Source organism: Sorex araneus, chromosome 3 (assembly GCF_027595985.1).
Source record: "Sorex araneus isolate mSorAra2 chromosome 3, mSorAra2.pri, whole genome shotgun sequence".
NCBI lineage: Eukaryota > Metazoa > Chordata > Mammalia > Eulipotyphla > Soricidae > Sorex > Sorex araneus.
In genome coordinates this window covers 118829278-118846702 of record NC_073304.1, presented here as the reverse complement: position 1 = coordinate 118846702, position 17425 = coordinate 118829278, and the positions used below count along the sequence as shown (strand labels likewise).

The window sequence follows — 17425 nt, the reverse complement described above, 5'->3', positions numbered from 1 at the left end:
CCAGCCCCCACATTCACTTTTTTTTTTTTTTTTTTTGCTTTTTGTCACACCTGGCGATGCACAGGGGTTACTCCTGGTTCTGCACTCAGGAATTACCCCTGGCCGTGCTCAGGGGACCATATGGGATGCTGGGATTTGAACCCGGGTCGGCCGCGTGCAAGGCAAACGCCCTACCCGCTGTGCTATCTCTCCAGCCCCCCCACATTCACTTTTAAAAAGCTAAGCTTGGGGGATGTAAGGGGAGGTAAAGAGTAAAGGGTTAAGGCACTGGCCTTGCACACAGCCAACAGGACACAACCCTCGGCACCACACAGTCTCACGGTGCCCCAGCAGGAGTGATCCCTGACACAGCCATGAGTAAGGTCCGAGCAACATGGTCCCAAAACGAAAGGAGGGGCAGGGAGAGATAAGAGGGAGAGGGGAGAGGAGGAGAGACAGGGAGAGAGAGGGAGGAGAGAGAGAAGGAAAGGGTGAGAGAGGTAGAGAGGGGGGAGGGGGAGAGATGGTGACAGAAAGAGGGGGAGGGAGGGGAGAGAAGGAGAGGGGGGGAGAGAGGAGGGGGGAGAGGGGGGGAGAGAGGAGGGGGGGAGAGAGGGGGAGAGAGGGGGAAGAGAGAGGAGGACAGAGCTCGTAGCAGCAGGCAGCACCAGCCAGGCTCTGGGGGTCCCTGGAAGCAAACCTGTACCTGGTTCACTCTGAACCTAATGAATGGATGATTGAGGAAACGGGGACGCCACCCCTGCTCCCACACCGGGCGGGTGGGCTCTTACTCCGTGCCAGACCCTCTAACTGGGGGCTCGCTCAAGAACCCACAGATCTCACTCAATGGAAATAACGACGTGGACCAACTAGAACGGAGGCGCACTAGTTGGCGCACAAGCTTCATGGGGCACACGACTGCCCCAGACTCTCGAGACTCAAATAATAATGATCAATGTTACTGTTATTATAAGGCGCTCCGCATAGACTTGGACGTTAAGGTCGTGAGCCGGGGAAGAGACGCTCCTCTCTGGGCAGTCGCCTACGTTACCCTACAGGGTGTGCAGCGAGAAAGGAAAGCTCGGGGCGTGCAGGGAATGTCGTGGGTAAAGCTGAAGCCCATAACAACAACCCCCAAACCGAGTTCATGACTCAAGTGCGGAGGAAGGCGCTGCTGCATCACGCAGCAAGGAGGACCGCCGGGAACCCCGGTCTCCGCGAGAGCGCGCTAGGCCCCCGCAGCGGGAGCGCGCGTCCGCGCCCCCAGCGCCCCTCCTCCTAGGCCACGCCCCCCGCAGCGCATCCGCACCACTCAGCGGACCGCCTTTCAGGCCACGCCCTTTGTTGCGGGAGCGCGCGCGAGCCCGCGGCTCAGCGGACCGCCCCCAGGCCACGCCCACCACGCCAGGCCGCACCACTCAGCGGACCGCCTCCTAGGCCGCGCCGCCGCCTTCACGGAGTCCCTCCGCACAAGCACGAGCACGCCGCGGTCCTCGCACGGCCACGTCGTCGCGCAGCCGCTCAGGCAGGGCCGGGGGGGCGGGGCTGTACGGGAACGTACCCAAAACGTAGAGGTGAGTGGCCGAGGGCTCAGCGGCGTCCGCGAACTTGGTGGGACGGGAACTGACCCCAGGGATCCTACTTGCAGGGACTAGGAAATTGGAGAAGGTAGGAGGCGACGCCGGAAGGGTGCCTTAGGCCGCGGCCGACTGCGCATGCGGGCGGGCGGCCTGGGGGCGGAGCCGGGCCGACGCCTGCGCACTGAGCCGCCGCGACGCCTTGCCTGTGGCCCCGCGAGTTTGGAAGCCGCTGGCCTTCTGACAGCTGCTTGCGCAGCCCTTTTCCACCCCATTTTGTTTTGGTTTTGTGTTTCAGTTTACTGGATCACGGTGAATTGCAGAGTTATTCATGATTGGCTTTCAGGCGTACAGTGTTCCAACACCCATCCTTTCACCCGTGTGCACTTCCTCCACCATGTCCCCCGTTTCCCTCCCGCCCCCAGCCTGCCTCTGACAGGCACTTGTTTTTTTCCTCTTAGACACCGGTTTACAGTACCGTTGGAGGCAGGGTGCTATGCACCGCACTTAGTTTTAGCTGCAGTAGCTTTGAGGGGTGCGGTGAGCTGCTGAAACGAGATTGAGTTAAGGGAACGGTTCCATGGAAGATCGATGACTGCTTGAAATCATTTGCCCGGGTTCCAGGGTGCTTCCTTCACCGTCGGCCTTATTTGATAAGGAAACATTGTCAAAAGGAAGAATTGTCGTGGAGGAAATTGGTTTTTGTCTTGCAGAGAGGAGCGTAGTTGGTCAGAACGAGGTCATCTTATCAGTGTAGCTCCCAAGTAGCATCCTTAGATCTCTGCAGCCTCTAGGCTTCCGCTTCTCTGACAGGACCAATCCCCAGATCGCTTCTGCATCAGTTTTTACTCAGCCAAAAATTTATCCAAAACCTACTTTAGGCCTGACGAACTAGTGTGTGTGGGGGGAGTGGGGGGGCTTGTTAGATGTGCAGGATGAGGTGGAAAAACACCATAACGCCAAAGTGTGCGCTCTCCTTCACCTTTCCGAGCTGAGCCTGGGGTCTGTGGTCTGTTCTTCATTGTTTCATTCATTGGTGAAACCCAGGCCCCATGCACACAGCCAAGCTGTGTGCTCTGGGCAGCTAGTTCTTCTTTTCGCAGGTAACAGGATTCTTAGTACCTTAAAATAGAAGTGTGAATAGACCACATTAGCTGAGGGCATTTGACTCCTTCTGAGCTAATCTTTTCCCCTTTAGGAACTCGTTGATTCCTTACCCAACGACTTGAATTAGAATTTTTCCCAGGAGTAGGGAAAATAGTACAGCATGTAGGGCACTTTCCTTGCACATTGCCGCTGCTGCTTCAACCCCCAGCACCACTTATGGTTCCCTGAGCATCATCACGAGTGATCCCTGAGCACAGAGCCAGAAGTAAGCTCTGGATACCCCAAACCCAAAATTAAAATACAAAAAAAAAAATCAAAGTAAGTTGTGTTGGAATAAAATAATTATGAAAAACAGGTCTGCAGATTGGGGTAGGGATGGGGGAGATTCAGGAGTAAACATGCATGATTTTAGACAGTATTGCTGAGTGTCCACTGTGTCGATGCTGTTTCACTGTACTGGGGTGTTTTGTGACAACTCTCAGAGGGAGGTACTCTAACTTTTCCTGTTTCAGAGATGAGGCAGCTGAGGAACAGAGACGTGAAATGATTTGCCCAAAGCTCTGCAGCATTTTAAGTGGCAAAATTAGGATATAATCCCACACCAGGGATTTAAGCCCAAACTCTTAACACACCCTGGATATGTGACATGTCTGCAAAGCCATTGATTGGAAACTGTCACAGCAAACAGCCTAGGCGTCTCCAGGCCCCTAAACACTGATCGGGAAGCCCCCAGCTCAAATAAGCTAAAGTCTCTGAATATCTATTTAATTGCCTATAAAATGAAGGCATTAGGTAGATGACTTCTGAGGATTCTCACAGTTCATATGAAATGTTTCATTTATTTAGCAAACATTTAATGATTGTTTCTGGTGATTGGAATACTTGCCTTCACAGAGCAGAGAATAACTTCACAGACCAGGGAGCTAATGCAAAGAACTGGAGTGCCTGGGTTCCACCCCTAGCCCTGCATGGCCTCCCAAGCACCACCAGGTATAGCCCTACTGCCCCTACGCCCCGAGCACTGCCTAGAAAGCCCCCACCTTAAAAAAAAAAAATCTAGAGGCTATTTAGTACTTTGTTGTCAGAAATGCCCTCCTAGTTTCTCAAGCAGGAGAATTTCTTTTTCTTTTTTTTTTTTTTTGCTTTTTGGATCACACCCAGCGATGCACAGGGGTTACTCCTGACTCTGCACTCAGAAATTACCCCTGGCGGTGCTCAGGGGACCATATGGGATGCTGGGAATCGAACCCGGGTCGGTCGTGTGCAAGGCAAACGCACTACCCACTGTGCTATTGCTCCAGCCCCTCTTCTTTTTTTTTTTTATAATGTTGGAGCACTGCTATTTATTCAGCCATTGATTAAGCTGATTGAATTGGGCATGAACTCCACATTACTTTTTTAAATTTTTTTTAATTTTTTAAGTTAGTTCACAATGTTTGATTATATTCAATATTCAAACACCAGTCCCACCACCATTACACCTTCCCACCACCAAATTCAGGTTATTTCCATACCAAACCCCAGTCCCTGTCCCAGAACACAACCAAAACAATATATTTCGTATTTCTGTTATGAAGAAGTGCTGGGGCTGGAGCGATAGCACAGCAGGTAGGGCGTTTGCCTTGCATGCAGCAGACCCAGGTTCAATTTCCAGCATCCCATATGGTCCCCTGAGCACCAGCAGGTGTAATTCCTGAGTGCATGAGCCAGGAGTAACCCCTGTGCATCGCCAGGTGTGACCCAAAAAAAAAAAAAAAAAGGAACTGCTGAACACCAAGCAGGAGAATTTCTTTTTTTTTTTATTAGTTTATTTTTAATTAGAGAGTCATCGTGAGGGTACAGTTACAGATCCATACATCTTTGTGCTCATGCTTCCCCCATACAAAGTTCGATAACCCATCCCTTCACCAGTGCCCATTCTCCACCACCCGTAAACCCAACAACCCTCCCCCCCCCCCCAGTCCCGTCTCCCCCCACCCCACCCTGCCACTATGGCAGGGAATTCCCTTTTGTTCTCTCTCTCTGATTAGGTGTTGTGGTTCAAGCAGGAGAATTTCTAGAGAGGCCTCTCAACTCCAACTGCTCCCCTTCTGTCTCCCCCACCAAAAAAAAAAAAAAAAATGCTTTAGCATTTGTTGTTCTCACTTTAACTCCTATTGCCACAAACTGATAGCTTTCAAAATGTGACCCAAGGGCCGGAGCAATAGTACAGCAGACGGGGCACTTGCCTTGGCATGTGCCCAATTCGGGTTCAATCCCAGATAGTCCCCCGAGCACTGCCAGGAGTGATCTCTGAGTATTGCTGGGCATGATCCAAATACTAAAAACTAAAAGAAAAAAATTTTTTATGTGACCAAAGACTGGAGAGATGGTCCCAGCAGTAAGGAGGCCCTAGTTCAAATAAATCACTGGAGCAATAGCACAGAGGGTAGGACATTGCCTTGCACGTGGCTGACCCAGGTTCATTCCTCCGTCCCTCTCAGAGAGCCCAGCAAGCTACCAAGAGTATCTTGCCCGCACGGCAGAGCCTGGCAATATACCTGTGGTGTATTCGATATGCCAAAAACAGTAACAAGTCTCACAATGGAGACGTTATAGGTGCCCGCTTGAGCAAATCTATGAACAACGGGATGACAGTGATACAATGCTACAGAACACTACCAAGGGTCACCCCTGAGTACAGAATCTAGAATCGCCTCCTTAAGGCTCGGTGTGGCCCCAGAACTAGAAAGCAAAGAAACTCAAGTCTTTTGTTACAGTGTTCAGGGAGGGGAGAGTTTCTCCACAGTGATGCTGGTATCCCCTGGGCTATCCCTGGGCGTTGTTTGGGGGCTGGTGGTTCCAAGGCTCAAGCCAAGGTCCATGCACATGCCAGGCATGTGCTCCAGCCCTTTGAACTCTTCCCAGACCACATGGCCTAAATCTTTAAAGCCAGCAACTGCTTAGGTATGGCTCTCCACCTAGACTAAAAACCATTTAGTTATGTTGAAGTTTATTTTATACTAATTCTACATCCCAATTTTCTACCCTGGGTGTGGGATTTGGTTTGCCTTTGGTTTGGAGGTCACTCCCAGCAGTGCTCAGTGGTTATTGCTGGTTCTGTACTCAGAAGGAATTACTCCTGGCAGTGCTGGGAGTGGGGGTGGGGGGAGGGGCCATACAGAATGCTTGGGATCCAACCTAGTTGGCCACATGCCAGGCAGGTGCCCTCCCGCTATCCTGCCTCAACCCTGGCTAAATGACAGTCGCTCAAGTTGGACCGGAAGCAAGATGAAAGGGGAATTCCTTTGGTGATGTTCAGGGTAGACTCTGATTGTGTTTGGCTCTTGAAGCTCTTCTCTGGCAGCCACCTGAGTGCTCTGCCTCGTGCAAGGTCTTCCTTGCATTTACAGTTTTATGGAATATTTATCAAGGTGTAGGGAAAAAATTACAGTTTGGGGTCTTCGTGTGTGTGTGTGTGTGTGTGTGTGTGTGTGTGTGTGTGTGTGTGTGTAAGGTGTAGGGAAAAAATTACAGTTTTGGGTCTTCGAGGTGTGTGTGTGTGCTTGGGTGTGGGGGGGGGGGGGGGTCCCCGGGGCTAGGAATGTAACATCTAACTCAGCAGTAGAGCACTTGCCTTGTATGTGCAAAGCATGAGTTTGCCCTAACACTACAAAAATTAATCACTGTCACTGTCACTGTCATCCCGTTGCTCATCGATTTGTTCGAGCAGGCACCAGTAACATCTCCATTGTGAGACTTGTTGTTACTGTTTTTGGCATATCGAATACGCCACGAGTAGCTTGTCAGGCTCTGCCATGTGGGCGGGATACTCTCGGTAGCTTGCCCGGCTCTCCGAGAGGGGCGGAGGAATCAAACACGGGTCGGCCGCGTGAAAGGCAAACGCTCTACCACTGTGCTATCGCTCCAGCCCGAAATTAATAAATAAAGAATTTTTAAAACTTTCCAATTTTGAATTAATGTGGTTTGAAGGCTTGGCTATGATGCTAATTTGAGGAAATATTTTTTGGTTGTTGGTTTTTTGATTGTTTTTTCACGGGGTGTGGGTGATTGCGGTGCTAAGGATTGAGCCCACGGCCTCATAGACTCAGAGCAAAAGGCAAGTGCTCTATCGCAGAGCTGCACCCCCAGCTCCTAACATGAAGAACTGTTGCCTTTATAAATATGAATATTATTTGCATAGTAATAGAGCTTTAAAAAAGAAAGGTGATCTAATGGCAAGATGGAAAATGTCATTAATCAATTTGCATTTTTAAATAGGCTGACATTCTAATTATAGCAGCTGCCTTACTGTTCCCATATTCCATTTTAGGATTAATTAGTATTACTTGTAGACATAAAAAATCAGAAACTAAGGTCTGCCTCCCGATAGCCTTAAGTCAGTATCGTAAAATTAAAGCAGTGGGCATTTCAGAAATGCAATATATATAATTTTTTTCTTTCTAGGAAACTATACATAGGATTTATATCTGCCTGACATTTTGTTTTTAACCCCAAAATAAGTTCCAGCTTTCATTTTCTAGCTCTTCCCCTTCTCCCCTCCATGCTCTTTCTTCCCCTTCAGTGCTATTTCCATGGTCGCAGAGAGACAGTAAAGCCAGCGGGACTTGCGTGGTACATGGCCAGTCCAGGTTCGATCCCTGGCACCCCTTGTGTTCACAGAGCCAGGAATAAACCCTGAGCACAGCCCCGTTTGGCCCAAAACACAAAAATAAGTAAATACAAGAACTGAATTATCCATCCAAACAGTACCGTGAGTCACCTGTGACTGTTTGAAATTTAACTGACATAAAGTAGATTTTAAAATGCAATTTTTTGTTTGTTTTGTTTTGTAGCAACTGCCAGCAATGCTCAGGAGTTATTCCTGGCTCTGCACTCAGGAATTTCTCCTGGTGCTTGGGGGGGCCATGTGTGTTGCCAGGGATTGAACTCAGGTCAGCTGTGAATAAGCCAAATGCCCTGCCCACTGTACTATTGATCCTTCCAGCCCCTAAAATACCATTCTTGAGTCACATACTTGAAAAGCCACAAGAGGCTAACCAAGTAAATAGTGCAAAAGCAGAACGTTTGTTTTTGTTTTGAACTTTTGTAAGACTTTATATACTCAAGTACAGACTTTTCTCATTTACATTCATGCTTCCTAATTTTTTAATGACACAGGATAAAACATTAACAGTTACTCTTCATAATAGTCCTTAAATTCCAAGATCATGTTCTGAACAGTTTTGATCCAGTTTTTGGACGCCACCAAGTGATGAATTAGAGTATTGCATTTGGACAGGTCTTTTGGTTTTTTGTTTTTTTTAAAAAAAAAATTTAATGAAAGGGCCAGTGGGAAAAAAGAGAGAGAGTGAGAAAGCGCCAATATGTGTTTCCTAACCAGCACCTCCTCTTTGGGAACAGAACACAGTGTTACTCTGGAAATTTATTTGGAAAATTTCGCAAGTGATGTGATTTATTCAGGATATATCCAAAGCAAACTCTCTAATGAGGCACATTTGTTTTAATCTCATATCATTCATTTCCTCAGATTGATACCTTAGCACTGCTGTATCACCATTTGTACTTGACAAATTGGCCACAATCAATCCTGAGCCACAGAAGCAGTTTGGCAATGATGGGAAGTAATGTTTTCAGCAGGAAAAAAAAACTGTTCTTAAACGTATCTTCCGCTGAAATTGAGTGACATTTTGGTCTGAGACATCAACAGATGGTGAGGAAAAGAGAGTAGAAAAAGGGTGGGGTGGGTGCTGGAGAGATAGTACAGCTGCTAAGGCGCTCCCTTGCATACGAGTCCCTCGCATGCGGCAGCCCTCGGTTCAATTCCCAGCATCCCATCTGATCCCCTGCCTGCCAGGAGTGATTCCTCAAGTGCAGAGCCAGGAGTAACCCATGAGCATTGCCAGATGTGGCCCAAAACAAAAGGAAAATGGGGGGGAGGGGGGCCTAGGGGACAGGATCAAGAGGACAGTGGGTAAGGAGTTTTCCTTGCCCACAGCTGACTCCGGTTCAATCTCTGGCATCCCATGTTGTCCCCAAGCCCTGCCAGAAGTGATCCATGAGTGCAGAGCCAGGAGGAAGCCTGAGTACCACCGGGTATGGCCCAAAAACAAAAGAAACAAACAAATAATAATAATAATAATAACACGTGGATTAAAAATAAAATCCCCCCCCAAAAAAAATTTTTTTAAAGGAAGGAAGGAAGGGAGGGAAGAAGGGAGGGAGAGTGCTGGAGATACAGTACAATAGATAAGGGTCTTGCCTTTTACATAGCTGACATGGGTTCAATCCCCAGAACCCTGTATGGTCCCCGGAGCAGAGCCAGGAGTGATTCCTGAGTGCAGAGCCAGGAGTAACCCCTGAGCATTGCCAGGTGTGACCCAGAAATCAAAAAACAGAAAGGGGGGTGAAGGCTGATTGTTTCTAAAGCTCTAGGCTGAGGCTGGGGAAGCCTGACAGAATTCCCAGTCTGACCCGGCCACTTCCCGGTGGGTTCCCCAAGTCTCCTAGGGGAATCTCCCCCACACACACACACACACAACACACAGAGAACAATTGTGTTAGTCTCACTTCTACACACCTACCACTTGCCGGGTTTTCTCTCTACAGTGAAGGGAGTCTGTGGGGGAAGACATGGCCGCGTCTTCCTCGTCCTCATCAGCGGGAGGCGTGAGTGGAAGCTCTGTCACTGCATCGGGCTTCAGCGTCTCTGACCTTGCGCCACCCCGGAAGGCACTTTTCACCTACCCCAAAGGAGCAGGAGAGATGTTAGAAGGTGAGCCCATGCTACTTTCTGCTGAGTGATGGGACTGAGGTCTGCGATGAATGGGAATCGTAAAGGAGCTTTTTAGGTCAATTAAAGATGAGTTCGCAAGCACAGTTCATTGTCTTTTTTTCTTTATGTCAGGAAGAAAGATATTTCTGATGTGCCCCGCTAACCTTTGGTGGTAAGTTAGCAGCATGACCTAGTAGCCATTGATGTCAGTCACCTTCAGACTAATAAAAAAATAAACAGATGAGCTTGCCCTTGTTTCAACTCCAAATTTCATCTCTTGTCCCCATTTCAAAATACCTTTAAAGCACAAATCTTTTCCCCCAGCAGCCTCACTTTGGAGCAGAAAAGACTGGAAACCAAGATGGTAAACTAGACTTCTTGAAATCCAGAAAAGTGCTTGACGATGTTCATGTCTGTGCTCAATCTTGGCCTGCTGTTCAGGTTTATTTTGATAGCAGTTGACTTCTGTGGTTAATAGTGTTGATGCAGGGATCAGAGTGAGTAGGGCATTGAGTAAATACTTCAATTGCTTTGCACACAGCTGACCCATGTTCAGTCCCTGTTATCACATATTATCTCCCAAGCCTCAGTAGAAGTGATTCCTAAGCACAGAGCCAGGAATAAGCCCCGAACACAGCCAAGTGTGGTCCAAAAGCATCCTCCACCCCCTCCAAAAGACAAAAGGCAAAATCTGGGCTGGAGAGATAGCACAGTAGGTAGCGCACTGGCCTTGCACACAGACAACCTGGGTTCTATCCCCAGCATATCATATAGTCCTCCGAGCACTAGTAGTAGTAATTCCTTACCACAGACTCAGAAGTAATCCCTGAGCATCACCAGGTATACCCCAAAACCAAATAAACAAAAAGGCAAATTCTACTTACTCCAGCACTTCTATGCCTAATTACATGTTGATTTTTTTTACTTTATATACAGCAAATTTTAATAAAGTATATTTAATAAATTAGAAATGCCTGGAAAAAATACAAACTATAGTTAGGTATTGTCTTTTGGAGGTGACCTTTTTTCACTCATATCAAGTTAATAAAAAACAGAGTTTTGAGTACACCAGTGAAACAAGAATGATTTATGACAGGACAATGGGGACACCCAAGGCTATCATATAGGTCCTCTAGAATTGGCTTCATTGACCCGAGATACCACAGCATGGAGGGCCATTCATGTACCAACTTGCATCCTATCCCCTGAACTCCACCAGAGTGATCTTTGAGCACAGACCAGGAGTAACAGCTGTGTGTGACCCAAAAACCAAATAAACTGTGGATTTTTTTTGTTTTTTCAATCTTTAGTGCAGTAATGGATGGAGTAGTGTAGTTAGAGCTATATCCCAGCTGTGTGTACATCTGCCTTTGTCACGTCATCTCCTGTGTTAACTGATCATTCACAGTCTCATGACACTGGTTATGAAGGTAGCGAGGACGGAGACATTCTCCTATTTGGCACTAAAAATACATCATGGCTTCAGTTATGCACAGCACAGACTTGGTGATAAGGAAGTTTCCACAAGACACATCAAAAGCTGGATTGTAACTTCAATTGCATAATGAGTTTCAGAGGAGGAGGGGAGTAATCGATATTTAACAATGGGCAAAGATCAGCGTCGGCTGAATTCTGACTAGGGAGGGATTTCATACAGGCGACACCTCTGTCGTCTCGGTCACAGGCCTTTTTTGTCAGTCGTCATCAGATGACTTGGAAACTTGCCCAAAGAAAGGCTTCTAAAATTGGCCTCAGTGTTGATGCTCTGGCAAATTACAGTTCTACCCATTTTTATACCATCCAGGGACCTTCATGGAAGGTGCTGGCTATTGTAGGATAAATTTAAATTCTGTTTTTAAATCACAGTGCACAGTTTTGATTTCACTCAGGTTTAAAATAAAGCTTCACCTTGGGGGTCACTGGGATCACACAAGGGTTAATGCACTTGTTTTTTGTTTTTTTTTTTTTTTTTTTTGCTTTTTGGGTCACACCTGGAGATGCACAGGGGTTACTCCTGGCTCTGCACTCAGGAATTACCCCTGGTCGTGCTCAGGGGACCATATGGGATGCTGGGATTTGAACCCGGGTCGGCCACGCGTGCAAGGCAAACGCCCTACCCCCTGTGCTATCTCTTCAGCCCCGGTTAATGCACTTGTATTGCATGTGGACAACCTTGATTCAATCCTGATGCCACATACAGTTCCATGAGCCCTGCCAGGAGTGATTCCTGAGCCACCACTGTGTGTGGCTCCACCATTTGCTATCCCCCCTAAAAAAAAAAAAAAAAGATACACTTGAGTTTCAGTTTCAGGTTGGAGAGGGTTCTGATATCTGAGGGTTGGAGAGACAGTACAGCGGGTAGGGCACTTGCCTTGCATGCAGTGGACCCGTTTTGATCCCTGGCACCACATATGGTCCCTAGAGCCCTGCTAGGAGTGATTCCTGGGCACAGAGCCAGGAATAAGACTGAGCACAACTGGGTGTGGCCCAAAAACAAAAACAAATTCTATCTGGAAAGATAGTCCATGGCTTAAGGTCCTTAATCCACCTTGAGCACCGCTGACCACTGATCCATTATGGTTCCTGAGCATCACTGAAGACCAAAGATACATAAATCAATAAGATGATGTTTGTTTGGAAGCCCCTTAGTGTAAGCTTCTAGGGAAGCTTCTAGGGAAGCTGTCACATTGGGCCATCTTTCTTAACACTGGTTCAGAATAGGAAAATAGAGTAAGAAACATTGCTGGTTCAGAGTGAGGCACAAAAGCCATCAGGAGGCGAGGCTAGATGTTGTTTATAACCCTAACAGGTTCAGCCTGATCTCAGACTCTTCAAAGTCTAGGATAATAAACTCAAATAACCTGTAGTTAACCTTGTGGATTAACTTTTCCATGCATCTGTTTTCTGATAACAGACACCCTCACATAAGCTCCACTCAGCAGCTCGCTGCATCCCCGCCCCTGGCTAAGATTATCCTCCTTGGGTCATTAGTGAGCAAATTAGACACTGCCTTCCAGCCCAGAAGTGGCTGGATTTTAGTGACATTGTAGCCCACTAAAGTATAAATTACCTGGCATTGTGTAATTTCCTGCTGTGAGGTAAATTCCTTTAAATGAATTTGTTAGCATCCTATTTATTGGAGTTGACAGTGGTGTTAAATTTGGGCAATTTACTGAAGTTTCCACTATTTATAACCTTTGCTTGTCCCTTAAGAGGAAAGCCGATGTATTGCCACTTGGTGTGTTACAAAGGGTTTGATTACAGTTTCTAAATGGAAGACAGATTGCCCTGGGCTGACTCTCTCTGGAGAAATTCCACACTTTAAATTGGTACAGATATCCCATCTAATAGGATATGGCTAAGAAGCAGTGGACTTTGTGGTTAACACAGAACTGCACATCAGCAAAAGTGTGTTTCATAGGCATCTAGAGGGGCAAAGTGTTACACAGGTGTATCTTTCTGAAAGATTGGCTTACATCCTTTCACTTTGAAGTGTATTACCAAGGGAAATATGCAAATGTTAATAACTTAGGCATTTTCTTCTAATAGCTCCTGTGATTAAGTGTAAGTGGGTGGTTACACTGACGAGAGCTTCAAGTCCGTCCTGGCTTGGTCCTTCCAGCCTATAATCCCTGCCACCTCGTGTGAGATCCCAAAATCCAAAAATAAAACCACCTGAAATTAAGCTCTAGTCTCTGCTTTGCTCTTGCTAAAATGAAATGAGCCATAATTGGACTCTTTGAGCCAGGGTAGGAATCGGATCATGAATGCTGGCATATTTAGACAGAAAAGCTGTAATAAATTCTACTGTTAGTGTCAAATGTTCACATAGCTCCTCTTCCCACAGTTAATCCACAGGTATTTGCTGCCCGTTGCCTAAAAAGAAATCAGTGATACTATGAGTTTACCTCAATTTTAATATTAAGAAAAATAACTTTTTTTTAATTGCTCTATTTTGGTGATTTTACTCACTAAATGACATTCAGACAGAGGACTGAGCTAAAAGGACAGGACAGAGCACATTTACAGAATTTACAGAAGTGAGGCCTAAGAGATGGTTTGGCATGCCAGAGGTTCAATCCCCAGGACCACATAGTCCTCCAGTACCAACAAGGTGTGACTCCAACAAAACAAACCAAGAAAGGTCACTCTATCCCTAAATTGTATACACAAGCAATTGTGTTTTCGTTTCTCTTTGCATTGATTTGATTTTGAAGATGCTAGCCCCCTTGGTTGTGTACTGAAGCCAGTGGCTACAATATCTTTTACTTTTTGTAGTGTTCCCTGGCTTCTGACATCAGGTCTGCCATGTGTGAACCTCAGCATGAAGCCAGATGGCATCCTGCCTCCCAGACACTGGATACCTCGCTGACATAGCAGCCCCTGACTGACAGGCAAGGGCTTGACACCCAGCCGCGGAGCTGGCGCCCAGACACAGCTGTGTCCTCTCCGTTTGTTGTAGGCTTTTTGCAGGAAGATACCTTCCCCTAAATGGTTTAAAAAACATCCTTTTCTACACAAGCTCTGTGTTGTTGATCTGCCCACCCTTGGTGGGAATCACGAAGCCACTTGGCTTTCCCAGTCAGCTTCCAGGTTCCGCAGTGACCAAGTTAGTGCCCTTTCAGTCACCAGTTCTTGGCCCCAGGACAATGTTGGGTTCTGACATTGCGCCATATTCTTATCGCCAATCAAGTGGCAGTGTTTTGGTGCAGTTGGCAAATCAAGGTTACAATTTACGTTTATGGAATGAAACTTCCCAGCAGTGTTTTTGAGATGGTCATAGTGATGCAATTTGATATATTTGATATAGTAAAAAATTCAAAACAACTGTTTTCCCTTCAATTTCTTAGAATGGATATATATTTTGGAACTTTGGAGTTGGTGGCACAGGGATCATGTGCCCAAGTGTGTCAGCTGTCAGTGTTCATTTGACGTGCAGAATAGGAGAACATTAAGAAACCATCAGGTTGAGGGAGCCCCCATGTTGGCTGGGCCATGGACTGAGGTTACTTGTTTTTGTTTTTTTTAAACACTATTTTTAAACTCTTATAAACAAGTAGGACTATTTAAAACTCAAGGTATAGAAGAAGCAGGCTTTGTAACAGCACGATGTTCTCAGTGAAACAGGAACCCTCTATGAGCACTGAAAGATGAGCCCCGCAGGGGAAAACAGGGACAAGAATGGGCACGTTTACTCTGTGAGAAGCCATAAAACCCTTCAAACAGTTGAAAACTTTGCCTCTTTTGTTTGTAGATGGCTCGGAGAGATTCCTCTGTGAATCTGTTTTCAGCTATCAAGTAGCATCCACGCTTAAACAAGTGAAGCATGGTGAGTGTGCGGTTTTAGGTGCTTACCTCTGACTCAAACAGAGGCCCAAGGGACTGTCTTCCTGTGGTCTGTTGGCTGTTCTGGAACCCCAGCGAGAATGGCTGTTTCATTTGGAAGAAGCAACCCATACCTCTCCTGTTGGGAGACCTGCAAGATTGACTTCTGGCTACAGGAACCAGATGAAATTTTTATAAACACACACACACACACACACACACACACACACGGAGAAATAAATTCACTCGGGCTGGGAGAGGGGAATTCAGGAAGGTCAGTATGCTGTGACAGAAACCCGTAAAGCTTAGCAAGGCTTGTCAAGGTTTTTTTTGTTGTTATTGTTGTGTGTGTGTGTGTGTGTGTGTGTGTGTGTGTGTTTTTAAAGGTTATTTGGACTTTAGGCTTTCTAAATTACCTGCAAACAGAAGTAGGGCATTTGCCTTGCACGTGGCCAACCCGGGTTCGATTCCTCTGTCCCTTTCAGAGAGCCCGGCAAGCTACCGAGAGTATCCCCCCACAAGGCAGAGCCTGGAAAGCTACTCGTGGCATATTCGATATGCCAAAAATAGTAACAAGTCTCACAGTGGAGACATTACTGGTTCCCGCTTGAGCAAATCGATGAACAACAGGATGACAGTGCTACAGTGCAAAAACAACACTAGAAAAACACCTATCCCTCCAATATAGTGCTCAGTAGGCTTACTCCTGGCTCTGTGCTCAGATAGGTGCCAGGAATGAATCCTGGTCCATTGCATGTAAGGCAAGCACCCTACCCTTTGTACTCTCGCTCTGGTCCTGGAACATATACTATTTCATATTACTTTATTATAGTATAATTAAGCTTGTTTGGAGGGCCGGAGTGATAGCATAGCGGGTAGGGTGTTTGCCTTACACGTGGCCAACCCAGGTTCGATTCCTCCGCCCCTCTCAGCCCAGCAAGCTACCAAGAGTATCTCGCCCGAATGGCAGAGCCTGGCAAGCTACCCATGGCATATTCGATATGCCAAAACAGTAACAAGTCTCACAATGGAGACATTACTGGTGCCCGTTCGAGCAAATTGATGAGCCATGAAATGACCGTGATACAGTGATATGTGTGTACATATATATATCCCTATGGACTGGAGAGATATTACAGTGGGTAAGGCTCTTGCCTTGCAAGCAGCTAACCAGATTCAGTCCCCAATAACCATATGGTCGCTTGAGCACCGCCAGGAGTGATAGGAGTGATTCCTGAGCACAGAGCCCAGAGTAACCCCTGAGCATTACAGGGTATGGCCCCAAAACAAAACAAATAAAAAATTCTATTGCCCTAAGCCAGACCAAATGTCCATATTTTCCTGTGATCTCCTCTCACCAGATCCCCGTGGCATGGGGCAGCTGGGCCGCGCACAGTGATGCTTGCAGGCCGTGTTGGGGGTCACTCCCCCTAGTTCTGAAGGGGACAGAACTGGGCTTGAGGCACCTGAACCCCTGGGCTGTTTCCCCAGCCCGACCTTTCCTTTTCTGTTGTGTGTTTAAGATTAGCTTTACAGATCAACACGGAATAAGCCCTGGTTGCTGCAGTACTCCTCGAACTTGCTTGCAAACCAGTCATCATGGTGGTAAAGAGTTCCTATCTCGTGGGAAACGCGTCCTATTACATGTTACCTCCTTGACTCTCCACAGATCAGCAAGTTGCTCGGATGGAAAAACTAGCTGGTTTGGTTGAAGAGCTGGAGGCAGATGAGTGGCGGTTTAAACCCATCGAGCAGCTGCTGGGCTTCACACCCTCCTCCGGCTGAGGCCGGGCCAGGCAGAAACAGCATCACCTGGCAGTCGGGAGGCACAGTTCTGTGGCCGATTGTTCCTTCCGGCCATACTTGGTTTCTTTGTATCTATCCATAAGCAACAAATACTGAACGTGTGGGAAATTTGTGTTTGTTTATTTTACTAAGTCCTGGGGCTGGAGCTGGGCTTCCATGGCGAGCCAAGAGGTAGGGGTTTAAGAGCTATTTGTAAAACTTCCCAAGCCGGGTAAGCGAGAAATGACCAGCTGCAGAATCTCTGTCCTGTCATTCATGCAATGCCTGGCAAACCACAGGCCGGGACTGACGCGGAGAAAACAGGATTTCTGACCTAAAACAAATCTCTCTGCAGGAGAATGTGATTTCCTCTTGGAATGTGTCCAAATGAGAATTTCTTTTTTTAAGTGTTTGGGAGTTGGGGAGGAGTTAGATCTTTTATTTCTACACATCTAATTCTTTAGAGTCTTAGCTTTTTCTAACCTCTTCAAGACATGTCAAATTCTCGCCAAGGAAATTGCTTTTTGAGTGCTGAAAATAAAGCAGTGGGCAAAATCCTTTTAAACACAGAAATCCTGAGTTTGTCTCTTCGGTAGCTTCAAACAATCCTGTAGCAAATAAATCCTTTGAAAGAGCTCCAAATTACTTTCTTTATCCTTTCAAAGTCTTAAGGATTTGGATAGGAGGTAGAGGTCAAATTTTTAAAATAAAAGACAGTCTGAAAACCATGTCTCCTAAGCAAATGGTAGATTTGCTTTACCTCGGGGACACTTCTCTTTAAAGAAGTGTCTGAATGTATCTTACCAGTATTGTGTGGGGCCCGAAAGATAGGTAAGCAGGTTGCCAGAGTGCTCTGTGGGCCAGAGGCCCACCAGCC

The 17425-nt window shown here is 46.8% G+C and overlaps 2 protein-coding genes across 4 annotated transcripts in view; one reads left to right on the top strand and one right to left on the bottom strand.

Moving 5' to 3' along the window:
• ASCC1 (activating signal cointegrator 1 complex subunit 1) overlaps window positions 1–1954 on the bottom strand; it is a 97560-nt gene extending 95606 nt beyond the window's left edge. Inside the window, exon 1 of the mRNA XM_004615480.2 lies at window positions 1541–1954. The gene's annotated coding sequence lies outside the window, so the exon portion shown is untranslated. The remainder of the gene's footprint in view (window positions 1–1540) is intronic.
• On the top strand, window positions 1373–17113 carry ANAPC16 (anaphase promoting complex subunit 16). Of its 3 annotated transcripts, XM_055131377.1 has the most exons (5): window positions 1373–1553; window positions 8662–8759; window positions 9273–9438; window positions 14693–14767; window positions 16433–17113. In XM_055131377.1, exons 3-5 carry the CDS (start codon window positions 9297–9299, stop codon window positions 16546–16548), a joined length of 333 nt encoding a protein of 110 aa, XP_054987352.1. In that variant the 5' UTR covers window positions 1373–1553; window positions 8662–8759; window positions 9273–9296; the 3' UTR covers window positions 16549–17113. The 3 variants fall into 3 exon arrangements, with proteins under 3 accessions (XP_054987352.1, XP_054987351.1, XP_004615535.1); XM_055131376.1 differs by lacking the exon at window positions 8662–8759 and having other exon boundaries at window positions 1373–1647; XM_004615478.2 differs by lacking the exon at window positions 8662–8759 and having other exon boundaries at window positions 1377–1553.
• Window positions 17114–17425: the final 312 nt, after the last annotated feature.